The 27,528-nt window shown below is 40.0% G+C and overlaps 1 protein-coding gene across 1 annotated transcript in view; it reads left to right on the top strand.

The window, feature by feature from the left end:
* The window catches only part of SND1 (staphylococcal nuclease and tudor domain containing 1), a 479,638-nt gene that overhangs the window by 30,354 nt on the left and 421,756 nt on the right, over positions 1 to 27,528 (top strand). Inside the window, exons 2-9 of the mRNA XM_021002412.2 lie at positions 5,633 to 5,782; positions 9,245 to 9,365; positions 13,090 to 13,168; positions 15,569 to 15,729; positions 17,418 to 17,509; positions 18,123 to 18,281; positions 19,760 to 19,866; positions 24,969 to 25,059. Of these exons, the coding sequence (XP_020858071.1) occupies positions 5,633 to 5,782; positions 9,245 to 9,365; positions 13,090 to 13,168; positions 15,569 to 15,729; positions 17,418 to 17,509; positions 18,123 to 18,281; positions 19,760 to 19,866; positions 24,969 to 25,059 (960 nt within the window). The remainder of the gene's footprint in view (positions 1 to 5,632; positions 5,783 to 9,244; positions 9,366 to 13,089; positions 13,169 to 15,568; positions 15,730 to 17,417; positions 17,510 to 18,122; positions 18,282 to 19,759; positions 19,867 to 24,968; positions 25,060 to 27,528) is intronic.

The following is a 27,528-nucleotide window of genomic DNA, read 5'->3' as shown; positions in this document are numbered from 1 at the left end:
TGACCACCATCTCATTTACCTACAGATTTTGATGCTTTCCCTTTTTTTTTTCCTTCAATTCCCTCATCGGGCACTTGAGAGGTTAGTTTAATACTTCCTGGAGTGGGTTCACGAGGACTTTTATGAATACTCTTTTCCTTTTTGTGGATATAAATTTGTGCATTGTACCTCTCATTTTTTCCCCTCTACTATGCTTGGCTCACAAACAGGAAAGTGAAAATGAGGTTACTAATAAAATCACAGGAATGCTTGAAATTGTGAAAGTCAAATGCATAAATGTAGAGGATTGACTTATTTTTTTCCTGGTTTTGAGAGCTTTATTTGCCTGTCTTCCTTCCCCTTCCCTCCCTTCCCTTCCCTTCTGTCCTTCCTTGCCTTTTTTCCTTCCTTCTTTCCTCCCTTACTTCTCCTGCCATCAGGCACCTTGTGTGTTACCTAGAGGCAGTGAGAAGTTAAATGGCTTGTCCAGGCTCACATAATAAGCATGTGTCAGAGGAGGATTTGAACCTAAGTCTTCCTGACTCCAAGGCCTGCTCTGTATTTGCTCTGCCATGTTGCTCTTGTTCTGCTTACCTCCCATGTTTCTCTGAATTAGGAAATTATTTGTCATTTCTTATAGGGCAGTGATTTTCCTTTTTTTTTTTAAACAGTTAAGTTAGAGGATCGAACTAGGTCAAGATTATAACGTTCTTTCCAGTTCTTTCCAGTAGCTTTTTATCTCTTCACTGTCTGATACTCTGAACGATAGACTAGTGTACTGAAGGAGTGGGAAATTGTGCTTTGGAGTGCCATGCCCTTTTTTATTTTAGATGAATGCTGATTTCTCAAAGTTAGGCAAGGCCCCTACTTTTTGAGGCCAGCTGCCTGCCTAAAGGAAATGTGTAGTTGGCGGGCATCCTGGGAAAAACCTCCTGGGCCACATATCTTAACCTCTTTCAGGATTGCCCATTTCTTGTCTAGATAAATTTTAAATTCTCAAGGGATGGTGCTCCCCTGTGGAGATGACTGCTGACTGCCAGGAAGCCTTTTCCTGATGCATTCTAAAACCTATCTTTTTCCTCTTCTGACCCCCCTTCCAATTTAGTTTCACTCCATTACTTTTTACATCTTCTTTATTTGCTGTTTTCCTAGTCAACGTCTAATGCATTACTGTGTCTAGCACCTCATCACACTGTTGTTTTTTTCCTGACCTCTAATAATGCCTTCCCCATCCCCCCAACCTAATTTCTGTGACTGGCTTTGAGCTCAATGACCTAATAAAAATCTTGCTTATTTCTAGTCTTGGCACAGTACCTTAATTCATATAGCTCCATTTATGGGAGGTACTAGCTTCCAAATTGCATTGTAGACTTTTTGGTTCACTATCTCTGTGATATCTTTAATTTGTAGAGTCTTTCATAGTTCCTTTCTTCCATGATTTTTTTTTAAGTTAGTGCTTCAGTCAAAGAACTCTCTTGTTTCTAAAAACTTACGTTATTTCTTGGCATTGTCTTTTTTTTTTTAGGCTGTTGGGGTTAAGTGACTTGCCCAGGGTCACATGGCTAGTAAGTGTCAAGTGTTTGGTCTGAGGCCAGATTTGAACTTAGGTACTCTTGACTTCAGGGCTGGTGCTCTATCCACTGCGCCACCTAGCTGCCCCATTTCTTGGCATTGTCATCCTTCCTTCATCATCCTTCCTTCGTTTGTGTATTTCTTCCTTCTTCCTCATGACTTCCTTCACAAAGCTTATTAAAAATATGTAGTTTTAAGCTAGCCCTCTATCCTCTAGGACCCTCTTGACTTTTGCTTTTAGCTTTCTGAGTTAGTCAGTTGGTTTTCTTTAGTGCTTAGCATCTCAACCTGTTATCCTGTATACTGAGATAAACAGTTTCCGATCATTCTTTCCTTTGATCCATATTGGGTCACTACGCTTCGTCTGCATTCTCTCTTTTCACATCACTTTTAGTGTATGCTTTATTCACATTCTTTTGACTATGGCTTCCTATTTAGCAGATACTTTATGTAATCTTAGGCTAGCTGCCCTAGTGGACCTCAAAGACTGTAGCCTCAGATTGTGTAGAATTGAATTGGAGGGTGTCTGAAGTTGAGAGGAAAAATTCAGGTTAAGCCTGGTAAGGGACACTACTCCTACAACTAGAGCATTAACTTTTTTTATTGCAATAAAACTAGTGTCTGTGTGGTTAGCTGTGGAAGAACAAAGTTACCAACCAGCTGGTATTAGGGTGTTGAAGACTTATAACAATTAAGTAATTTGTCATAACCTGAAGAACATTGTCTCTGAGGTTTTCTTACTTCTGGGTGGCTTTTTAGTGTCTGCCTAGTCAGTGTGTGCTTTAATGTGGAAAATTGTTGTCTAGTCAGCAATCTTTGGTTTTGCACATCTCCATTGGCTTTTGTAAACTATCAGATGTGCCCTGAAACTAGATCCTTTGAATTGCATCACTTCTCTCTTCATCTTTTATTGGCATAGCTGAGAAGTTTGTCCTTCATAACCTTAGGCAGACTCAATGGGACAGTGAGGTTTCAAAAACATATAGCTGTATCAGGTAGGGCCAAGCTAATTTTCTAGAATATATAATTTTGCTATTGGTAATTGGTTAAAACAGTTGCCATGAGTTGCTGTCTATATGCTATAAATTAGCAAGGATAGTTATTGCAGCTATGAAAGCTTGAAGCATGAGCTGCTAAAGCTTTGATAGTGGGATTGTTCTGGGACAGTCCTTTCTCCAGTTCAGTGATAATCTTCTGAAATGAGTGTCCTCTCTAGGCTAATGTCAAAACATCTCATGACCATTATCAAAGAGGCTAATGAACATATGGGGAGATATTTCAGAGAGGAGAAATAACTTGTCTAGGTAGCCAAGTTAGTTGTAGAAGTCTCTTCTAGGTTGTAGCCTGGGGATCACAGGTTCATAAGGTTGTCTCCTCATGTTTAAAAACCGAATAGCCAATCTTTTTTTTTTCCAAGTAGTTGGTATCTGTTTTAGAATGAAAGTCAGAGGTGCTTAGCAGGAAGGCATCTACCTAGTCAAGTACAGTTTGTGTGCTGTGGCAGTGGTAGCTCCTTGAGACACTGACTTTGGCTTTCTTTTTAGCCCCAGCACTTAATGCAGTCCCTGGCATGTAGTATGTGCTTAATAAATTCATGTTGACTGACTGACTGTAGAGGCCTCTTTACAGGGACCTGGACTGCAAAGACCTGATGCTCTTGAGGGTGATAACTATTCATGCCCCTTGATCCAGCTATACCACTGCTAAGCCTATACTCAAAAGAGAGCAAAGAAAGAGGAAAAGGTCCTTTATGTACAAAAATATTTATAGTGGCTTCTTTTTGTGATGGCAAAAAACTGGAAACTAAGAGGATGTCCAGCAGTGGAGAAATGATTTGAATATGCTGTGGTGATGGAGAATGAATGAATGGTGGAGTGCTATTGTTGTAAATTTGGCCTCACACATTTACTGGCTATGTGACTCTGGCCAAGTCACTTAACCTGTATCTTTTTCAGTTACCTCACCTGGAAAATGGGGATAATGAATTGTTGTGAGGACCAAATGAGGTAATATTTGTTTTTCATGATTTTCTTGCATCACTCTCATTTCTTTTCCCAATTTTTCCTCTACTTCCCTTACTTGCTTCTGAAAATCCTTTTTGAGCTCTTCCATGGCCTGGGGCTGATTTCATATTTTTCTTGGAGGCTTTGGATGTAGGAGCTTTGACTTTGTTGTCTTCTTCTGGTTGTATATTTTGATCTTCTTTGTCACCAAAGAAAGATTCTCTGGTCTGACTCTTTTTGTGCAGTTTGCTCATGTTCCCAACCAATTACTTGAGTTTTAAACTCTTTGTTAAGGTAGGGGTCTACTTCCAGTGTGGAGAATGTACTGTCCCAAGCTTCAGGGGTTTTGTGCAGCTGTTTTCAGAGATATTTCTAGGGACCTATAAATTTTCAGTTCTTCCAAGGTGGTACGATCAAGGGCGAGTTGTTTACTCCTTTCCTGGCCTGTGCTCTGGTCTATGAGTGATTACAAGCACTCTTTTCTGCCTTGGGACTGTGAGGGGGATTCACTCTGCACAGCCACTACAAGCTTTACCACGCCAGCACTCTTCTTGCCCCAGGATCTCCATTCAGAACTGTGACCCAGATCCAAGTATGGGCAAAGCAAGAGAGCCCTGTCTCAGCACCAGCAAGGAGATCCCTGCAATTCCCCTCTGATTGGCAGCCACTCGATTCTCCCTCAGTCTGTGGGCCGAGAGCTCTGGAAGCAGCTGCTGCTCTGGGCTGTGCTGGGAGTGGGGCTGGGACTGAGCCCCTGTCTCACCGTGGTCACAGACCTTCTAAGTTATCTTTGGCATTTGTGGGTTAAGAAGTCTGGAAACTGCCTCACCTCCCTTTGATTCAATCCCCTGCTCCAGGTTAGCTGAGGCCTGGTGTTTGCCTGCACGCCCACTCTGAACTGCGCTCCTCTCCCAACTCAGCGCAACAGACCTTTCTGATCAAGCATCCTGGTTGTCTTGGACTGGAAATTTGTTTCACTGTCTTTTTGTGGGTTCTGCTGCTCTAGAATTTGTTGTTGTTTTTTTTTAACAGGTATTTGGAGAGGTTTGAGGGAGAGCTCAAGCAAGTCACTGCTTTTACTCTGCCATATTGGCTCTGCCCCACATTTTTCCAAATGAGATAATATTTGTAAAAGATGCTTAGAATAGTGCCTGGCACCATAGTAGGTTCTAAGGGGCCAACTTCAGTTGTCCTGATCTGTATCATGCTACTGGTCCCAGATGGCAGCGGAGAAGAAAGTGAGGCTGGTGACTTTGCACAGCCCTCCCTTCCTTAAATCCAATTCACTTGCAAGTCATGGCATCACCTCCTGATGTCATGGTCCTCTTTGAGGATGAAGGACAAACAAGGACAAGTAGGTTCTAAATGCTAGCTTTTATTATTAAAACCCTTTTACATTTATTTGTGTAGGTTTGGAGTTTGCTAGAAGAAGGAGATAACTGACAGATAACTAATTGGTGCAGTGGAAAGAGAACTGGTAGGCCAGGCTTCAGGATTGGGTTGACATGAGCATATGTGGTAGGGTAAAGGGAGGAATAAATACTATGACAAAAGAAATAGGATCAAGAGTGCAAGTTAGAGGGTCTTTTCCATTCAAAAACCTTCAGTGGCTTTCCTTTCCCTACTGAATAAAATATAATCTCCTGATTCTGGCATTCAAGGTCTTTTATAGCCTGGTCATATATACATTACCCTTCTTCATGTCCTCATCCTTCAGTCATATCTCTCATTACCCTTCATCACATCCTCTTTATTGCTTCCAAATTGATATAACCGTTCTTCCCTGTTCTTTTCCTTTTCTTTCTTATCACTATGCATTTGTTCCTAGTGCCTCGTGTATCTCAAGTGGACCTCTTCTTTTTCTTTTGGTTCGTCTCCATTATACCCATAAATAGAACTGACATCCCTTAGCCATATAGCTGCAACTATCTTCATAGCAGTGGAGGTATCCCTGACTCCCATCCCATTTTGTAAAGATGCTTTTTCTGGCCTATAATTTTGTATATGTTTTTCTGAGAGATTGCTTCTGTTGTCTCCACTCCAGACTTTTAAATTTATCTTTTATTTTTCCCTCACAGGTCCTCTCAGGATGTGCTATCATTGTCCGTGGACAGCCACGTGGTGGGCCTCCTCCTGAGAGGCAGATCAACCTTAGCAACATTCGTGCTGGGAACCTGGCTCGACGGGCTGCAGCAGGACAGCCAGATGCAAAGGATACACCAGATGAGGTAGGTGACTCCCTGTTTTCTGGATTCTCCATATAGGTAATTGGATGGAAGATAAAATGCATTTCTTGGTCATTGTCACTTTTATAATTGTTTGACTTCTTTGCAAAATTCCTGTGTCTTAGCACCAATGATAAGGCAAATTTCTCTTTAATTCCAATAATTTAGTTGGTTATTCATTCTTTGCCCTTGGGACAGGGGTGACTATAGGTCTTGAACTTTCTCATTTACTCTTCTAGACAGATTTAGTGCTTCTCTAGGGTTTTTGTAGGACCTTCCACTTTTTAAAAAATTTTGTAATTCTCTACTTTTGGTGTCTGCTGGGCATGCTCTCCTAATCTTTGTAGACCACCAATGATCGTAGAAAGCTGAAAACCATCTTGGGTTCCCTTTCATTCTTCTGAAATTCTCAGGTTCTTTTGAGTCCTCACCTGTTCTCTCCAACAGCCACTAACTCTCTTTTAGAAATGGATCCCTTCCCATGTTCCCTATTGAGTGGGCTTTTCCTTGTACCAGAGATTTAAAAAAAGACTGTATTTGACAGCATATGCAACATTCCACCCTATACAGCCCTTCACCTCTCCATTGAAAGGAGGGATGTGCATTTTCTCATCTCTGCTCTAGGGCCAAGGTTGGTCATTATGATTAATGTGCTTTGTTCAGTTTTGTTTTTATTGTCTCTTTCATTTATATCATTGTAATCATTGTTCACATTGCAGTTGTATATGCTGTTTTCCTGGTTCTGCTTACTTCAGTGCATAGTAATATTCCATTGTATTCGTGTTCTGCAACTTGTTTAGGGCATTCCTCAGGCAGTGGACATGGACATTATTTCCAGTTCTTTGTTACCAAAAAAGTGCTGCTATGAATGTTTTTTTTTGTGCATATTGCAAACTTTCTGCCTTTGACTTTGTTGAGGTTTCTTCGTAGCAGTAAGATCTCTGCCAAAGGATGTAGACATTTTAGTCATTTTGAGAAGTAGGGGCATAATTCCCAGTTGTTTTCTAGAATATTTAGATTATTTACAGTTCCATCTACATGCATTAGTGTGCCTTCTTTCATGCATTCCGTCTGACATTTACTGTTCTTTTGTCATCTTTGCCAACTTACTAAATGTGAGGTGGAATTTCAGTCTTTCATGTGTTTGTTAATTGTGCGTACTTCTTTTGAGAACTGTCTCAGAATGGTACTTGGGCTTTTGTGTGTGTATAAAAAAAAATATATATATATATATATATGTATATATATATATATGTATATATATATATATATGTATGTGTATATATATATATATATGTATATGTTAATTCTCTCTTCTGTTGGATATTGGACCATTATCAGAAATATTTGGGGCAAAGCTGGTATCCGTTCTTGTCCTAGATAAAGTGATTTTGTTTTTGGAAGAGATTTCCAATTCTGTTTTATTGAAATTGTCCATTTTATCTTTTGTGATCTATATCCCTTATTTGGTTAAGAATTCTCCCCTTAGTCATACTTGTGAAAGGTGCCTCCATCTAGTTTCCTTTAATTTTTCATTACTAAGTTAAAAAATTTTTCCTTTCAGGGGGTTAAACTATATTTTATTAGGCCAGTTTCTTATTCTGCTTAGCTTAGATGAATTCTTTGATTTAACACAGGCCTGCACAACCTACGGCCTGCCAAAGGATTTCCTCTACATTTCCTCAGCATTTTTCACTGGCTGTCCAAAATCCTTTGGCAGTCTTCAAGCTGCATGTTGTACAGGTCTGCTTTAACAGATACTCTTCACTCTGATTTAGTAGTACATGTGCGATGTGATCTCAGAAATAATGTTTTTAAAGTCTGATTTTGGTCTCTAATAACGACCTCTGCTATTATCTTCCTGCCAGAGGGATGAAAAACTTATAAACATTATTTGGGTTCTTAGAATGATATGCCAAATAACTCAGAATTTTTGTTTTTTGGTAGAGGTTCAGGGAGACCTTACCAGTCACTGCTTAATGTTAATTCCATGCAAATTGTTTCTTTTTTAACTTTTCTACTTGCCATTATGTAGTTATATGGAATGATGCTGTGGTCTACAAATACATTAATGTGTACCAAAGAACTGTATATCTCTTGCTAGCTATGTTAGATTGCCTTTCTTTGGAAATTTGGATAGAAAGGGAAGGACATTTGAATATCTTGTAATGTTCTTGGGTTGCCTAGTACAGATTCTTAAAAGTAAAATTCCCTGTTAGGACACAGAGGGAGAAATTTCCAAGTTTCAGGTGTCATTTCTATTGACCACAACTCCTGCCTTGAATGTCATTTGTGGGTTGTATGTAATTAAGCATTAAGAGAACAGTTACCTCCTCCATAATTGATTTTTACGGAAAATTAGGTTAAGAAACTATGTTATTTTCTTCTTAGGCAGTCAGAAATATACTTTTCTCATGGCTATAGTTTGCTTAAACTTGGAGAAGAAGAATGACAGCACGAGTTTTACAATGTACCTTTCTTGTGGCCAGTGACTGACTAACCCTAGAAAAGAAGGTATTGACCAGACAAGTATTGAAAGGTCTTTGAGTTATTTTGCCAACTTCATTTGAATTTGATGTTTTCCTGCTGGGTATAGATTTTTCTTGTGAGGCTGTCTCTACTTAGGAGAAACTTCATCAAAGCTTCTTTGGGCCTGTCTTGCCCTAATTATGGAAATGAGTTGGAGTTATTGTCCAGATTTTGGGAACACATTGTACTGCATATATTGGTTTTGCTTTCTGGGAGAGAATGGGGCTCCAGATTTGATACCCAAGCAAAGGGAGAGCTGTGTATTTTTTTTTTTAATAGCAGATTGGTGTTTTTACAGGGCATAGTAATCTGTGTGACTTCTCCCTTTTAGGCCTTCCCATACATGTTGCTTTTTAGTGCCACTCTCGCTTTGTATCCCAGGGTGGGAAAGGGCACTGGTTTTGGAATCTGAAGTCCTAAATTTGGGTTGGACTGAAATTCTAGATATGTGAACCCGTGCATATCATTTAAACTTTCTGTGCCTCAGTTTTTTCATTTGTAAAATGGGGATAGTAATACTTGCTGCATGGGCCTGTTAAAAGGAAAACATTTTGTAAACAAACATTAAAACTATATAAAAGGGTAAACTATTTTCATCCCAACCAGGTGATTGTTAGAGTGGCAGTCACATTTTCGGTGGTGGATTTTGTTGATGCTTGCAATCTGAGTGTCTCTTGTTTTGCTAGAAGGCTTCAAGGTGGTTTCTTTGCTTATAGAAAAGCAATATAGGTAGTCCTTTGAGAAGTTCACTCATTGTGACTGAGTTTTATCTTAACTGATAAGGTAATCAGACGTTCCCTTTCTAGGCATTCTCTGAATTTCTAGTTTAAATGCTATATGTACAGAGGTGTTTATGTAATTGGCAAGTTACTTGAGGTGTTGATTGTAAACTGGAATTAGAGAGTTCTCATATTGCATGTCTGTTTTGTCTTTTAGCCCTGGGGATTTCCTGCTCGAGAGTTCCTGAGGAAGAAACTGATTGGGAAGGAAGTCTGTTTCACAATAGAGTACAAGAACCCCCAGGGTCGTGAATATGGCATGGTCTACCTTGGGAAAGGTGAGCTGAAGGAAATCAAGATCTATCTCTCCTGGAATCTAACATTCCTGGAGAAATCTGTTTTTGCTTAAAAGGGTCCCAATGAAATAGCCCTTAGGGAACTGGGAGATAACAGAAAAGAGCTGACACTTCTGCAAAAGACTATTGAATGCATTGCAAGGGATGTAGTGACTTTCTTGGGTGTGCATCTGTTCTGTTTCTTTTCCTTCACCACCTCCTGCACCTGCTAGTCTTGAGGTTCGTTGTTGGTTTAGGTATTTGTAGGGCTACAGTCTTAGCTTGTGTTTAGGGCCTTCAGCTCTTAGAATATAATGGCTCTGGGCTTTTAGGTCACAGTGGTAATTGAATTTCTATGGATTTCCTATTGTGTCTTTTATTTACCTTATCCATCTTGTGACTTTTCTTCTTCTCTAGGGGACACTTTTTAGGAAAGGACAATTTGTTAGGACCTTTAGTTTTCTTTGTAGTGATACCCCAATAACCATCTGTTATAGAATGCTGGATGGGAGATTATATGCTGTTGCCTAGTTGCAAGGTTAGTGATGATGGGGCAGGCTAAAAACCTGGAATCATTTATATTGAAAGTGTTGGTACAATCTCTTCGGGAGAGCTTTAAAAGGTTCGAATGCATTTACATGGAGTTATTTCCAGTGTAGATATCTTTTTCAGGTTCTTGTCCTTCTGTGGTAAGGGGGCCGTAAGTATTGTTCATATAAGTGGAGAGTGATTGATTACAAGAGAAGAAGGTTTATATTTTTAAAACCATTTCTGATTTCTACTAGCTTGACCTTGAAGTTGGCAAGCTGATGGAGTATAGCAATTCTTGTGATACAATGTTTGATTTTAAGTGTTTTCTTTAATTATAATAATAGAATTTGTGTTGAAAGGCAACTTAGAAGTCATCTCTGGCGTACGTCAACCTCTTTTTGAATACCTTCAGTGAAGGAGAATTTTTAGAATATATGGATTTTTTTCTGAAGGAAAATCATGTACAAAACCTATAATCTCAATTAAAAAGATGTGGGAAATACAATGCTGTGTTGTCTGGACATTGTGGAGAAAATTATTATATCCTTATAGGATAAAAAGAATATTACCTACAAGTGAATGAATTTTTACTTTATCTTCAAGATTCAAATATTGAAGGACTTCATCTCCTGGAAAGGATAGAAATTCTGTAAAATTTTATTTGTATTCTGTAACTCTGAGAGGCTTCAACAGATAGTTAAATGCTGGCATTAGGACTTTATCAGTTGCCATCTCCAAGCAGAAGCAGAGTGGAAAGAGCACTTGCTAGTCCAGAAACCAAGAGGTCTGTGTCTGAATGATGATTTGGAAGCTGGCTCTGCAACCTCTTCACCTTCTGAGCCCATGTTCCTCATCTGTAAAAAATATTTGCCTTACTCAGAGTGGCTTTGTAAGTCCTAGCGCACTATAAATGTTATGCATTTATTACTGTTTGTTTTCAATTAAATTAGTCACATCTGTGGAATTCAGACTGAAGTGATTCATGTTATGTAAGGAAACTCTACCATTCTTTACAATATCAAAGTATGGAACAAAAACTTTCAGTCTTTAAGGCAAACCAAAATGACAAACTAGTAAAACAGAGTTTTGGCATATTAACAGATAATATTACTTTAAATGTAACAGTTACTTTATATTAAGTGCCCCAATTCCTTGTTTTTCTTTAAAAAGCTTTCCTCCTTAATTTTCTTTTAAATGTTTTATTGATATCCTTTGTTTTTTGCGTCACCTTCATTTCTAAATATATTCTTTCTCATCCCCAGTCACCTGCAGAACCATTCCTTATAACAAAGAGTAAAAAAGAAAGAGGAAAAACGGCCAGTCAGCAAAACAAACCAGCACGACCCAGTCTGACAGTATATACTATATTCTCTATTGGTGGCCCTACCTCTCTGCCAAGAAGGAAGGAGGGACAGCAGATCACCTCACAGTCACAGATTAGTGCCTATGCAGGCATCTATTCTCATGCAGAGGAGAAATGGTTTGGATTACCACAAAAACGTTTAGTTCCCAGATAGTACTTAACTGTACTTTCTCTCCTTCTGTGGCCAAGTAGGGAATGCCCTCTGAGATGGTAGGATATGCCTGAACTTTGGACATGTTGCATGTGGCTGGATCATCAGGCCATGGCCAAGAGCATGTATCCACTTGCTACCTTCAATGACAACTCTATTTTACAGGTTCAAAACTGCACATGGTACCTGAGTGACTTGACTAAATTGATACAAAAAAGGACTAGAAGTTTGACTGGCGCATAATGCAATCTTCTAGCTTCTGTCATCTGCCTCTGAAGAGTTGAGATCTGGGAAACAGACTTTCTCTCTGTTAAGGAAAGGGTCAAAGCTCATTGCTTTCTGTTATATAGGCCAAGTAACAGTCATTTCAGTGTGAACAGTGCAGTGTCATGCCTGGTGGCTGTTGACACCTGACATTGACTAAGCTTAATAATCTTGGGCACCCATATAGTTAATTGTCCCAGAAATACTAAAGGAGACAAAGCTTACCCATTCATTTTCCTTTTCCTGGACTTCTAATTTGGAGTAGGAGAGGAATGGGACGAGGTCTAAATGGTATTTAAAATGCTCCTTCAGCCTTGCTATTTTGGGAATAACTATTAATTAGTATTGGAGCCAACTAATTTATTACTTACTGTATTATTGTCAGGCAGCAACATATTCAGGATCATCAGTTTCCTAGATCTCAAAAAGTTTTACCTCCTGTTCCCCACCTCAAAGTATCTCTGATTTTCTATAGACAAATAGCACTCACCTCAAATAGCCTAATTATCTAAAATGTATATACTCTCTTGTGGAATGTTTGCTCTTATAGGAATCTTAGAGAAGCCTGACAGTGGGCTATGAGGGTTTGGGGGGCATTATGTGTGTATTTATCGTTGCAACAGAACTATGATATGTAGTATTGTGAATATTAAATTTTTTTGGGTTTTCTCCCCCTTGTTGTGACCTTGTCTATCAGCTAGAGTACTGTTTCAGTTTATCTAGAATGTTGTTCTCTGCCACATTAAAGATTTTTATGCCATGATTCCCATGCAAATATCTTCCTTTATTTTTCTGGCTGACAGACAGATTTAAGGAAGTGTGTGGCTCTAAAAGCCTCTTTGATAACAAGAAATCACAAATAATATTTCAAGTGTCAGGGTAAAACCTAAGCAGGATGAGAGGGAGTTGTTATTTTCCCTTCTGGTTTTAAGGGATGACTTGTGGGGTTTAAAAGACTGAAAAGAAAATCTTGCATCTTTCTGAGCAGAAGAGTCTCTGAGATGATGTTGAGGGACTTAGGAATCTTTAGGGGAGAGGCAAGGAAATCCTGTGAAAGAACCAGAAGGTTCTGACAGGCAAACTTGAGTCAGTGAATCTGCAGGCTTCAGACTTGGGGCTGCCTTGTTTCATCTTCGTGTCGTCTGGTTTTTGGCTTCTTTAGTTACTCTTAGGTGAGGGCATAATCTGGAGAAATGGAAAGGAAGTCCTATCGAATGAAGGTGGGCCTTTGATTCGTGGGCCTGGGCAGTCCTTTGAGACTTTTGAAGTTGTACCATCAGGCCATTTTTGGGTAATCTCTCTGAATCACTTCCTTGGAAAAATTGTTCTTGAAGAGTAAAGGTAAAGTTATCCAAGCTCCATTGTTGATGAACATGGGCATGATTGTTGCATTTAATTTCTTTTTTCTCCTCTTTCAGATACGAGTGGGGAAAACATTGCAGAGTCTCTAGTAGCAGAAGGCTTAGCGTGCCGGAGAGAAGGCATCCGAGCCAATAAGTATGTATGGTTTTTCTTCTTGCCCACTGGATGTCCCAGAATCTGTTTTAGTTCATATCTGGAAGAGCTTGAAGAGTTTGGTGGTTCTTGACAAGCATGCAGCTGCATGACTGCTTTACTGAAATTGAAGAAAGTCTAAGTGGCTGCTGCCATTTCAGGTTATCTGACCTTTATAGACTTATACCCAGACAGATTTTGAGAGAGGATGCAGGTTGCTAGCAAGTAACAGGCTTGTTTTCTACCTGATTGTAGTGTGAAGGTGCCATTTTGGGAAGTGAGGTTTGGGGGGGGGGGTTGGTAATAGTATGAAGTGCAGTGTTGGATTCAGCCTCATTGATCTTAGAGCATCCAGTACAGTGTATTGCAGCTGCATTTGTTTGATACTCTGGCTTATGAGAGGCAAGTGCTGAATCAGTCCTTGTGGTGGCCTGAGATGCTACTTAATCATCTATCTTCCAAATGGCTGTTAGAGTCTTAGAGGCAGCTGCTGACAGATATCTGCTTCAATCGAGTTGATTGGATGGAGGAGAAGTTTGTGCTGTCCTGTCACCTGTCCCTTTGTACCTCCAATAGCAATTAAACCAAGTTGCATAACTCTTAAATCCTCATAGTAATTTCATACTATCTATCTTTGCCCTTGGCTGATTGAAGGAAGATTTGTTAGCATGTTTGGTGATACACTGGTGGTTGTGTGTTTATGTAGCGGAGAGGGTGATCGGGGCTCTATTTTTCCAAACACGTTTGTGTTTAGGTGGTATTTGTGGAAGCATGCCAAAGTTTATGTCATAGACAATTGCCAGAATACTTACTTTTGTGGATATTTTTAAGAACACACATTCTGCCTCTGTGAATGTAGAGTAAATAAACCCCAGAGGACAGCCAAGGTAAAGTTCCAATCCATTTCAAAAATGGAAACTGCACAAGAAGCACCAAGTCCATATTTCTCCAAGGTTGAGTACAGGTCTAAGTGTTTCTCTCTTTAATTACTAGTTTTGTTTCTTTTTCTTAAGCTGCATTATTTTTGCCAATTGAGAACTACAAGATGTTATTTTCCTTTCTGTATCTATCTCTAGACAGGTGTTCTTAAATTTTTTTGTGTCATAGACACCTTTGACTATTTGATAAAATCTATACCCTTTCTCAGAATGTTTTAAAATTCATAAAATAAAACATATTAGACTACAAAAGAAGCCATTCATCTTGAAAACAGTTATCAAACTTAAAAAAACAAGCTAACCAACAAGGTTATAGACCTCAGGTTAAGAACCTCTGCTGTGGAACATGAGCTTCAATAATACAGCTACCTTATGAATTTGCAGGCTGGAGGTTTGAGAAGCTTGCTCTAGTTGAAAGTCAGTGTCAACTCTGTGCTGTGGATCTGGGGACACCAGCTTCTGACTGGGAAAAGTGGGACCTTTACTTGGTATTGCTCTCCCAAGGGTGTTGGCTACCTCCTTAGATGTTAGCTTTGAAAGGCCTTTTATTGCACAGTTCAACTTTGTTTTAATCACCAGAAAGAGAGATGAGTCATTTGTGTACATGGACTTTTTATCTACTCTGTGCTAGACAAGGATATTCCTTGTTGGTTCATTCTAGAATACCTTGAGTCTGCAATGATGAGGGATAAATGTACTTCAGATCGGGTCAAGTTTCTATTTAGTGCTTAATTGGTGATAACATAATGAAAATAACAGTACTGTACGTGCTCCTGCTGAGCTCTTTGTTCTATATAGACTTATCTGAGGGGTGAAGGGAGTTCTTAATCTTTCTTTCTCCTCTAGTTCTATATTATTTTGAATTAAGACCGGGCCACTCCTCTTAATTCTGATCTTGTTAAAGGGAGTTCCTGGCAAGGCTACTTCTGTCCATATTTCCAGATTGTTGAGAGCCCAGGGTACTGAGAAAGAGTGGCATAAGGTGGTGGATAGAGTCAGCTTTGAGTCAGGAAATGGGTTCAAGGGCTGCCTCTCACATATACTGGCTGGGTGATCTTGGGAGTGAGCTAGGCAGCTCTTTAAGACTGGTAATTATATAATAGCTGTTGATCTTTATTTTCTTTCTTGTATTTTCATATAACAATGAAATTAGAACCAGGTTTTAAAAAAATGTAATAAATGTAGATTGTACTGTTATTGCTCAGGCCACAATTTATTAAAATGGCCACATTAATTAAAATGTTTTCAATTTTAATTATGTTGCTTGAGTGGATTAGGTTTGGAATCTGGGAATGGCGTTGATGGTAGTCTTTCTGTACTCCACTCTAGAGGAGGCCTTGCTAATTAACATGTCATATTGGTCAAACATTGTGATATCCCTAGGCTTTCTTTTACCATGTACTCAAGAATTGTCCCCAGCCCTTTTATCTGCCAACTGAACTTCTTCTGTTTCCATCCATGTCAGCCCTGAGCAGAATCGGCTTGCTGAATGTGAGGACCAGGCAAAGATGGCCAAGAAAGGAATGTGGAGTGAGGGAAATGGTTCTCATACAATCCGGGACCTCAAGTACACCATTGAAAATCCTCGGCACTTTGTGGATTCTCACCACCAGAAGCCTGTTAATGGTGAGTCACTTGGTTTGGGGAGGGCAGAGGAAAAGCATGTGGAGTGAGCTATCACCCAGGCTAGTCCTTTGTTTGAGTTTTTGGGTTTTCTTTTCCTCTGCAGCTTATTTAAAGTTGAGGGGTACTCCTGTATAGGTTGCATCTGAGTGGGGTTGTGTGTGCTCATCCTTGTGACCTAGAAGGGATTTTGAGCTCGTTTCACATGGATATATATTCCATGTTTTGTAAAGAAAAATGTTTTGATGTTCTCTCTAAAAAAGGGCAAACCACTCCTGCTTTCCATATCTGTAATCTCTTTCCAGCCCTCTAAAACATTTTGTTCCTGAGCTCACAACATGTTTTAGTTTACCTTGATTTATCAGCAGTTGAGAACTTATAATCTTTTCCTGTCCTTCCTTCTGCCTTGGAAGGAAGTTCTGGATTCAAATATATTTGATACATGTTGACTGTCTGACCGGGGGCCAAGTCCTTTGACTTCTCAGTGCTCAAGGCAAGTCTTTAAAGAGGACAAGCTGCAGAACAGTTACCAGTAGTATCACTGGAGAGAGTGTCCTCACCAGGGAGCTCTCTCTACCAGTAAAAATCACTCTCCAGGCTAGAACTCCAAATATTATCAGAAAATATTTATTATACATTTGTTAACCTTGGATAAGTCACTTCACCTCTGTGGACCTTAATTTTTCATGTGTAAAATAAAAGCCTTGGGCTTGATGAACTTTAAATCCTGTGCTTAAGGCAGCTCTGTGACATGATGGATAAACTGTTTGACTTGGAATCAGTAAGATCGAAGACACAAACTCTGGAACCCTAGTCAAATCACTTTTTCAGTTTCCTCCTCTAAAATAGGCATGATCCTAAGAGCCCGTATCTCACAGGGTTGTTGTAATCATGCAATGTGATACTATGTGTACAGCACTTTGCAGACCTTACAGTGCCTTACAAATGTTAGCTAGGAGGAAGATGAGGATGATGACTATCCTGGGTGTGTAGAGTGCTTAGCACCTGATTATAGTCTTCAGATGTATAAAGATGTATGATTATATACGTGCTAGTGGAAAAGTTCTAGCCATAGAAGAAAAGTCTTAGCTATACAGGCTCAATTCAAATCATTTCTTAGGCACCTGGCATGCATTAGGCCTTGACAATCTCTTCCTTCCAGAAACTTCTAGACTGCTGGTGGGGCATATCTACAATGCGCCTACAGATAAATAAATGCAAAATAGATACACAATCACCACACCCATTTAGAATTGGAGTGCTAACAACTGAAGTCAGAAGAAAGGCCTCTTGTCAAAGGGACTTTTTGAAGGGAACTGGGAGTGAGTTATCTGTGTTTAGCCTGTTATAGGCCTGGCATTTCATGTCTAATGGTAACTTGTGGGATTTAGACTTCTTATGCTACAGTTGCTATCAGTTTTCTAAGGCAGGGCTTCTTAAACTTTTGCACTGCAATCTCTTCAGTGCCCGTATTGGGGTCACCACCCCCAGTTTAAGAAGTGCTGCCGAAGGGATATTTTTACTCACTCATGTTTGGGTGGAGGGATTGGGTTCTTTGATTGGCATTTGAGATGTTTTTTAAGTTCATTATGTCCCTCCTGGGCTCTCCTAGGTGTTGGTGTCCCCTCCTCTCTCCATCATGGCTTTTTTCAGTATTCCAGAAGACTTAACTTCTTCCTTTTGTCATACAGCTATCATCGAGCACGTGCGAGATGGCAGTGTGGTCAGGGCTCTGCTCTTGCCTGAATATTATCTGGTCACAGTCATGCTCTCAGGGATCAAGGTCAGGCTTTGCATGGGGGCTGGGGATGGGTAAGATCTTCCCTTTAGTTAGGCAGGTAGTCTATAGCATTCAATATTAAATTTCATTGTTATTGACCTTGAGGGTAGTTGTTGTTTCCAGATCTCTGTTCCATTCTGAAAAGAGTACCCTTCCCCCTGCCCTGGTTTAAAACCTGCAGTGGGATTAATTTGAGCAGGGACAAAGCAAAACAGATCTCTTAGGGTTTGTTTGGTTGAAGATCCAGAGGGGGAGGTACTTCTGAGGATATTAATCTGGGGGAGAGGGATAGGATATTCTGGGGTCTGGGTGATTGTGACTTGTATTGCTGCAAATTATCCTTTCCTGTGAGATAATTAGGTCTTAAAACCCTAGTGAATCCTTGTTTGGTGAAACATTGTCTTCAACCATAATTAAAACTGCCTTGGGATTATATGGCAGCTTCATTGTCATTTAGCACTAATGCCTTTAAGTAGGATAGAAAAACCTAGTTTGAAACTTTTTTTTCAGCTAATTTTGCTGAGATTATTTTCTTGTGGAAGGTCAAGTTTGACTTGTGAGTGAGAATGAATGGTAAAGATCCAGTGGCTAACTTGATTTTTGCTTTTGCCTGTAGTGTCCAACTTTCAGAAGAGAATTGGATGGCCCTGAGACACCAGAGCCATTTGCAGCGGAGGCGAAATTCTTCACTGAGTCTCGACTTCTGCAGAGAGATGTACAGATTATCCTGGAGAGCTCCCACAATCAGAACATGCTGGGCACTGTCCTTCATCCAGTGAGTCATGTTTTCTAAATGGGGATTGATGGTTACAGGAATCAGAGTTTGGGAATGGAGGACTATTGTTTGCGTCCTGAAATTACGTGTGATTGAAAGACTCTCTTTAGATATCCTGGACTGGTGTCCTACCTGTCTCTTTGATTTCTTTTTTTTTCCTTCCCTCCCTCCCTCCCTCCCTCCCTCCCTCCCTCCCTCCCTCCCTTCCTTCCTTCCTTCCTTCCTTCCTTCCTTCCTTCCTTCCTTCCTTCCTTCCTTCCTTCCTTCTTGTTTTCAACATTCAATTTTATAAGATTTTGAGTTCTAAATTTTTCCACTCTCTACTCCCCCCTCCCCAAGATGGCATGCAATCTGATATAGGGTATACATGTACAATCATAGTAAACATATTTCCACATTAATCATGTTGTGAAAGAAGATACCTCTTTGATTTTTTGAGACACTTAAGGAAGTATCAGTTAGCTGGGCGGGATAAGACACAGATTTGTGCTCATTTGTCATTGCCTTAGAAATTTAGAGTGTAACCTTCCTTGGGTTAGTAGGAAAAAGATAAGCTGCTTCAGGCTTCTTCTCAGAAGATACGTTTCAAACTGGGAAGGATTAGGAAATTCTTGTATAGCCTGAGAGTATAATGCCACTAGAAATACTAGGATGGATGCCTAAAACATCCCTGGAGCTACCTAGGACCCTCCTCGTGCTTTTAACTGTGCCTCCTAATCCTGTTCCTGAATAGGCAAGAGCTCCATTGTACCCGGCCAAGATTCGGCACTGTGATGAGACTACTCAAATGCCCATCTTGATTGCTGGATGCTAGGTGGATGACAAGTAACTTTGCTGTTTTGGGAAATTTATCATTCTTCAATAGTGGCAATCATTATTACTGGCTTTTGCCTAGTTCAGGTTAAGCTACCGTGATAGTGGTTGTGCTGACAGGGCTGAGTTTGAAGTGTATCCTAGTCACCATATAAGCTGTTTGTTCTTTGACCTAAAGCAGGAAGATTTTGGGTTCCCAGGAAGAGTAGGGATCCAGACTTGTCCTCCTAGACTAGCACTGTTGTAGACTGAACAGACTGGACTTTGTTAGAATGAAGATTCCATTATAAGAGCTAGAGCTGAGCCAATGCAGCCTGTCATTCCATGCCTTCTTCCTTCTCCCATTTTCCTTTTGGAATGGGAAAAGAATGATGCTATTAAAGGAAGGGAAGAGTGAGACATACTGGCTACCAGAGGGAGCATCATGCTTTTCCTAGAAGAGCTACTGAAATGCGCTGCACTCGTTCTTCAGTGGAACTCTGGGAGTGGACTCTGCTTGAAAGAAGTGATTCTCAATATTGTCCTGTTGTCAGGGTCCTGTAGCTCAAGAGATGGAAGGTTTTCTTGACTGTCTTAATGGGAGGAAAAGGGCTAGAGATTAGATTTCTTTGATATATGGTGAGAATCTAATGTGTCCTTCAATCTCCATCTGCCCCCTTTTCCAGAATGGCAATATCACAGAGCTTTTGCTTAAGGAAGGCTTTGCACGCTGTGTGGACTGGTCAATTGCAGTGTACACAAGGGGTGCGGAGAAGCTGAGAGCAGCTGAAAGGTAAGATCTGTTGGGCTCTTTCAGTGGGATGGGTGTGAGATAAGTGACTTCCAGTGAAAGAAATTCTTCAGCCTTCTTCTGTCACCCATTCCAGGGTCTGCTTTATGGTAATTAGGAAAATTTCCCTCACCCTAGGATTCACGATTTTAGTGTTGTGTCTCAAAGAATTATCCAGATGAGAAACTGTCATGTGCCCGAGCCATTCCAAGTTCTATTGTATATGAACTGAAAATGGTTTTGGCTTCTTCTTCAGACTTGTAGCTTATCTGAGGATGGAAACCACTCTTCAAGCCAGGAATGGAGGTGGGAGAAGGAAACCAACTGTTTAGTAGCTCCCAGAACTGAGGCTCAATCTGGGTGGTTCTTAATTCCCCATGGCTTTTATTTATAAAACTATTTCGGGACTGGATGCATGCCTAATTGTGTCTGCTCTCTGGGAGGTCAGGGACTTCTGCACTGTAGCCAGCTAAAGCAGATCTAGTTTCCCAGCTAGGTCTGCCATCACCATAGTAGGTCCCTGGGAGTGAAAGGCCACCAAGACACATAAGGAGGGGTTAATTGGCCTAAGTCAGAAACAGAACAGATCCAAGTATTCAAGCTGAGCACAAGTATAATCAGGCTGCAATATAGCATAGTTGAGATAGGGAGAGGCTGTTTGGTGAGGAATTTTTTTTGGCTGTAACAATCCAGGAAATAGATTAAAATGCAAAATGCCTCTCAGTCCTGTGTGACCCCTAGTGTCAGAGTGGCAGGAAAAGGGGCAGAGGGTGTTAAGAATTACAGTTTTAGGATCATTCATGAACTTCATTTTGACTGCTAGTAGTCCAAATGTGAGATTCTTGTCTGGTGACTAATGAGTGGACATTTTGCTGGAGGAGTTTTGTTAATAAAATGATTGTATGTTACATATTAAAAATTTTAAATGTAGTTTATTCAAGCCACATTTTGTGGGTTTTCTTGTGAATTTTCTGACACTTGTATTAGTGTCAAGAACTCAAAATATAAGAGGCCTTGTGGTGGTGGAAAGAAAATTGGACTTAGTCAAAAAAACTCTATTTGTATTTCAGCACTAATCCAAGCTAACATTGAGACTTTAGGCAAGTCACTTAACCACCTTAATGACAACAGCAGCACACATTTATATGGTTTACAAAACTGTATTTGTATTTCAGCACCAATCCAAGCTAACACTGAGACTTTTTAGGCAAGTCACTTAACCACCTTGATGACAACAGCAGCATACATTTATATCGTTTACAAAGTTCTTTTCATATATCATTTCTTTTGATTCTCACAGCAGTTCTATGAAGTAGGTTCTGCTAGTTTCATTTCATTTTATTTTTTATTTTTTTGTTTGTTTTTGCTAGGCAGTGAGGGTAAGTGACTTGCCCAGGGTCACACAGCTAGTAAGTGTTATGTGTCTGAGGCCGGATTTGAACTCGGGTCCTCCTGAATACAGGGCCGGTGCTCTATCCACTGTGCCACCTAGCTGCCCCTGCTAGTTTTATTTTAAAAATGAAAAAAACAAACAGACTGTAAGAGGTTGAATAACTTTCTCAGAATCATGCAGCTAGTGTGTTTGAGTCAGGATTTGAACTCAAGTCTTACTGATTTGTAGTCCAGTGCTTTGTCCTCTACCGTACCTTGCCATTTCCAGCTCTGGGCTTCAGTTTCCTTGTTTTCAAAATGAGCATAACACTTGTACTACCTACGTTATAGATTCATAAAAATATTAGGGCTGGAAGAGGTCTTAGTTCAACCCCCTCATTTTACATATGAGGAAATTTGCGTGCTTTAAAGACAGAAATGTGACCTATCATTGTTATTAATAATAATGATAAACCACCAGCATTATAGTAAAACAAAAAGATTGTTTTTCTGGACTTTGGTACCTTGTGTACCCAATAGTATTAGTCATATATGTGGAGAGTGCTTGTTTTTACAAAAAGAGGTGAGGGAGAAAAAACCCTCACTTCACTAAATATGACTTTTTGCCACATTAAACTTTGCTTGGTGTTATTTTATGATTAGTCATCATCAGTAGTTTCTGTTTTATTATTCTTATGGACCTATGTGAATGGAAATTGGCTTGGATGAAGGAAAACCTTTGCCTTATTTTGACAACTTGTGGCATTTCCCATTATATGCCAGTTTTTTATTTGCTGCCGAAGATGGAGGAGTTTGGAAAGGTGAGAAACAAAAGGCTTCATTTAGGGAGTGCCTGTTTGGTGAGGAATTTTTTAGCTGTGGCAATCCATAAAATAAATTAAAAAAATGCAAAATGCTCCTAAGTCCTATGTGACCCCTTTTCACCTGTGTAGTGATAGTGTCAGAGTGGCAGGAAAAGGGGCAGAGGGTGTTAAGAATTACAATTTTAGGATCATTTATAAACTTCATTTTAATATTGGTGCTCCAAATGTGAGTTAGGTTACAGAAGGCTTATCATACAGCGGACACCTAGACACCTGATGATCTTTATCAGGCCTGCACAACATTGAGGGCTTTTAGGGCCCACGCCACTTGCAGCCTGCCAAAGTATTTCGGGTGTCCTGCGAAAATGCAAATCCCTCAGCAAAACTAACTGTGCAAAGTTCGCTTTGGGCAGGCCTGCATGACATAGGGCGGCTTGCCCTGCCAAGGACAAAGGATTTCGGGTAGCCCTCAAAAAATGTAGAGAATGTGAAATGGACCTGCACAACATCTGGCCCGTCGTGCATACCTGATCTTTACATTGGAAAGTATCTTCCCAGCATCGGCTGTGCTGTTTTTCTGTAAACCTGTTGGTTGTGCTTCTCATCCTGTAGGTGTCTGCCTTTGAATCATAGATCCAAGAGCAACATGAATTGGCTGACAGAATTCTTCTCATTTCTTAGTACTATCATTTTACTTTCTTCTTTACTTGTAAACAGAAATTTACTTAGGTTCTCCAAAGATAGCAAAGGACTGTCTGCCATCTTGCAGTAGTGACTGAGGAAATTGGCTTTAGGGTCTTCAAGGAGTTCTACAGTTGAAGTTTGAAGAGAGCCTTCTTAAGCAGAAACTTTCTTATATTTCTGTGCATTTCTATGGCTATTTCTTGAAGACCTTTGGTTTTTGGTGAAGAAAGTTTTTTGCAAAGAATTTGCATCTTTTTTACTACAGATTCTGTCACTATTGCATTTTTTTACATTCTTTGTAGACAACACATGATTAGTTTTTAGCTATTTCATTAAGTTCACTCTAATGAACATTTATCAAGCATAAGGTGCCGTGATAGGTGCTGGGGATACCAGACAAAAATAAACCCATTCCTGTTCTTGAGGAGCTTATGTGTACAACTAAGTGAACACAGGGTAATTTAGAGAGAAAGTGAGCACTCTGGAATTTGGCGTTAGAAGGCTTAGTTTTCAATCCTGTCTTTTCTCTGTACTACCTGTAAGACTTTAGATATCACTTAACTGATTTCCTCAGTGGTAAAATAAAGAGTTGGACAGCGTGACCTCTGACATTCTTTCTAAGTCTAAATATATGATCCTGTGACCTATTGAGGTGAATCATTATGGGGGAAAGCAGGTACAAAGGCACGCAAAGGAGATCGAACATTTGGAAGACTAGTTTGGCTGGAATGTGGAGTGAGTAAAGTGGGAAGATGAGTGGAATAGCAAATAAGTTTGGAGCCATATTGTGGCCAGACTGAGGAGTTTGTGGTTTTATCTCAGAGACAATAGTTACCAAGGTGTCTTGTGCATATGAGTGACATGGTCAGACCTTTTCCTTAGGAAGGTGTTTTGGCCCTTTTGGAGAAAGGGAGAAACAAGAAGCAGGGCGACCCAGTTAGGAGAATGCACTTGCCTAGAATAATGACTTTGCTCTGCCATAGGGGTTTTTGGAGTCAGCAAAGCATATAGTTTACTGCTCCTCATCTTTTTTTAGGATTTCACATATTTTAGAGCTCACAGACTCTGCGCTGTGTCTCTTCTCACATATTTTACTGCTTCTGTCAAAAAATGGTTATTGTGTTGTCTCAAAGTTTTGATTCCTTCTTCATATATACGTTTCATAGAATGATAGACTCTTGTTAGAAGAGATGATAGACATCATGTAGTTGAACCTTTTAACCTGGTACAAGAGTCCTTTCTCAATATCTCTGATAAGTGGCCACCTAGCCAAATTCGTCTGTTCATCTGTAATTACTACAAGACAGCAAGCTCCATTGAGTTTTCTCTATATAGGTTCTATTATTACCCAGTTATGTTCTGACTTTGAAAGAGGCTTGCTCAAAAAAAAATATGCTGGACAGATGACATGATGGTATTAGAAATTTTAAAACCCCCTCTTGGTATGTGTTTTTGGTTATTGACAATGGTGTTCCAGAAGATTATATTGGTGTCATAATAGTTTGGTCATTTTCTTCCCTGACCTTCAGGTGTCATGTTGTCTATAAATCAGGTCAGTAAGTGTTTTTGGTATACAATTGCATGCAGTATTTGGTTGCTTGTGTAAATTTACTGGGCACCTGACCCTTTGTAATACTACTGCTTTTTCTCACATTGACAGTCTTGTTCATGTCATTGAACCACAGAGGTACTGGAGGGTCATGAGTGAAGATATGAGTCACTAAAAATCTTTCACAGTTCCATTGGGAGTTGAGAAGAGGTTCTGGATATATCAAGTAGCTGACTGTCAGTACGGGACCCTGGTGCTAAAGAACCTTCTTCCAAGCTTAGGAAGGTGTGTTCCTCTACAGAGCAACCTAGCTGGAAATCTGTGCTTAGTCCTCATCCGTACTAGAATTGAGAAGCTGATACCTCTCTATATGTCAGCAACATGACTAAGTAGTGCCTCCTTGGCCGTGGGGATTCTGCTCTTTTGGGGGCTTTGGCTCCCTTGGTGACCTTTCCTCCAGTAGCCTGGCCAACATCTTATGATTCAGTATTGCAGCAAATGAGGCCTTGAGTGGGTGCTATGGCTCTGGTTGAGCATATCCACCAAGTGTTTTGTCTGGATAGTCTCTTCTCTGTTTCTCATTTTGTTTTTGTATCCCAGTGCTTACCATAGCGCCTGGCACAGAGTAAAATGCTTACTAAATGCTTGTTGACTGATTGATTGATTCCTGTTGCCAGGTTTGCCAAGGAAAGAAAGCTAAGAATATGGAGAGACTACGTGGCCCCCACAGCTAATTTGGACCAAAAGGACAAGCAGTTTGTTGCAAAGGTGAGTCATCTGCAATGCCAGGCCAGTGAGGACGCAGAGCTCAAGTTCTTGTTTGCTTCTGAATAGGTATTCGGGTATATGTAAACATAACATGCAAGGACACTGAAAACTTTTCAGTCTCCCTACTAAGGCCCTGGATTAATTGTTTTTCTTTAAAATTGTATTTCTTTAAATACTTTTAAATTGTATTTCTCCTCACAAATTGGTGCTTATTCCCTATGTGAGAAATCAGTGCAGTGGAATGTATCACCTTCTCTTTCAGGGGGATCCTTTTATGTGCTCAGAGAATTGTATTCTCTGTGGGTTCGTCTGTTCACTTACCTATATATGACCTCAGGCTGCTTTCCTACTGTCCTTATCATCCTGTTAGTTAAATAGTTTTGATTTTGCTCTTCATTATTTTTTCACTGGCAGCATGTCCTGGGCTAGAAGTGTGAAAGGGGTTTGTTAGAGCTCTAAATTGCAGAGAAACATACACTTATTATTTTTTGTGAAAGCCTGACCTTCTGAAAGAATTTCTTGTGGTCACTCTGACGGGTTGCATCCACATTTACCTTTAGTTGCAACATTTGATACTTTGAGGTTAGTGGCAAGGATGAAACTGGTGGATCTTCCAAACTAGTTGGCTGCTGGCTTTCTGACTTTTGATTCTTTTTCTTCCTTAATTGAAATAAGAAGCTTTCTTTTGAATGGACCGGAGAGGGCTCTGACTATAATTAAATGGAGGTGGTCTTCATCAGCGTGGCCCTCCTCATGTAGTATTGTCCCCTTTCTGCTGATTTTGAGGTTGTAATAGTGCCACTAGGTGGCACTGTCAGCCTGTGAAATATTGATTGACTTCCTCTAGCTAGAATTTTAAGTAGCAGCCTCACTGAAAAATCTATGGGAGTTAATCTTCGTTATCACCATAGCTGAAGAAGCAGTCTTCTTATTCTGTAGCTTGTTTCTTTGTAATTGTTTAGATAATTCTGCCCATGCTTCATAAAATTTTACTAGTGCTGTATTGCATTCTTTTGCATCTTGCAAATCTTACTGCAGGCTGGAGTGAACAGCTTCCTCCTTTATGAATTGAATGACAAGTGAGAAGGGAATTGACTATGTCTGAAAACATTCCTCAGCTTTCTTATTCACCTGTGGGGCACTACCGTTCTCAGTCACCTGAACTCTCAGTCACTTGATGTCATTCTGGAATCCTCACTTGCGCACACACCACATAACCAATCTGTTGCCAGTCCTTGTATTTTCTACCTTCACAATATCTCTTGTATTTGTCTCCTTCTCTAGGTATACTAGTGCAGGCCCTGATTGCGTCATGCTTGGACTGTTGTAATAACCATGTGGTTCACGAGTCTCTCCAGTCCAGTCTGTTCTCCATTCAGCTGTAAAAGTGATTTTTTTTTTTAATGCACGAGTCTGTCCATGTCGGCCCTTTGTTCCACGGTTCCCTGCTACCTCCAGGATCAAATATAAAATCCTCTCTTTGGCTTAAAGTCCTTCATAGCCTGTCTCCTTTGTGTGTGTCTTTCCAGTCTTCTTACATTTTACTCCCCTTCATGTACTTTATAATGCAGTTGGTTGATGTTTTTGCTTTTTATTGCCTCCTCAGCACTTAGTACAGTATGTCTTCTTCACTAACTTGGTGCCTAGCACATAGTAAGTATTTAATAAATGCTTATTCTGTGACTGGCTGACTGGAAAACTCATTTAGTATTTTCTGGTATCATTCCTTGCTACTCACTGCTCCTGTCATTTGCTCTGTTAATTTCTCATTACAACATCTATACAGGGTACATAAAACTGGTCTCTAGCAAGGGTAGATAAACTCTTCACACTGCATTATAGATTTAATCTTTTGGTACTTGAGTATTAGAATTATGAATTAGGAAGCTGAGTTGACTGGTTGGACTCCATCCAGATTGGGAAAGACCTAGCTGATTTCAGAGCCCTTTGCTAGTTAGGAAACTTACTGAGTAGGTGAAGTTCACATTAGTGGTATTTTAGTTCAGCAGGATTTCATTTTCTTCAGACGCAGTATTGTGCTATAGAAGTCTAGGAGTTCTCCTGGCCACATATAGCATTTCAAATCCCTGCAGTCCCCTCGGTAGCCTTTTGTGGGCATTCTTCACAGAGGAGTTCTCTGGTGGTGTCCAAGCAGGGGAAAATGCAGCAGGAAAGAATTAGATTAGGTTGAAGACTTGGATTCCTGACCCATGTTGGTGAAGGTTAAGATTGTTACTTCACCCTTGAAATTGAGCAGTTTGGGAATGACTCTGCCCATAGGATCAAGAGAAAGATGGTGGGGTCTTCAGTTTTTTGCTTAAAAATACTTCTGCATCATCTTTTGTGTCCAACCCTAACCCCCAGTGTTTTGTGGTGTTTGGGATTTGGTTACAAATATCTGCTATCACCATCTTGTCTTTTAGGGACATTAGAGAGTCTTTTGGTTCTGAGGAAGTAGTTGACAGTCAC

This window comes from Phascolarctos cinereus, unplaced genomic scaffold (genome assembly GCF_003287225.1).
Source record: "Phascolarctos cinereus isolate Bilbo 61053 unplaced genomic scaffold, phaCin_HiC Scaffold_1;HRSCAF=81, whole genome shotgun sequence".
Lineage (NCBI taxonomy): Eukaryota > Metazoa > Chordata > Mammalia > Diprotodontia > Phascolarctidae > Phascolarctos > Phascolarctos cinereus.
Note: the sequence above shows the minus strand (reverse complement) of the source record. Positions and strands in the feature narration are given on the sequence as shown.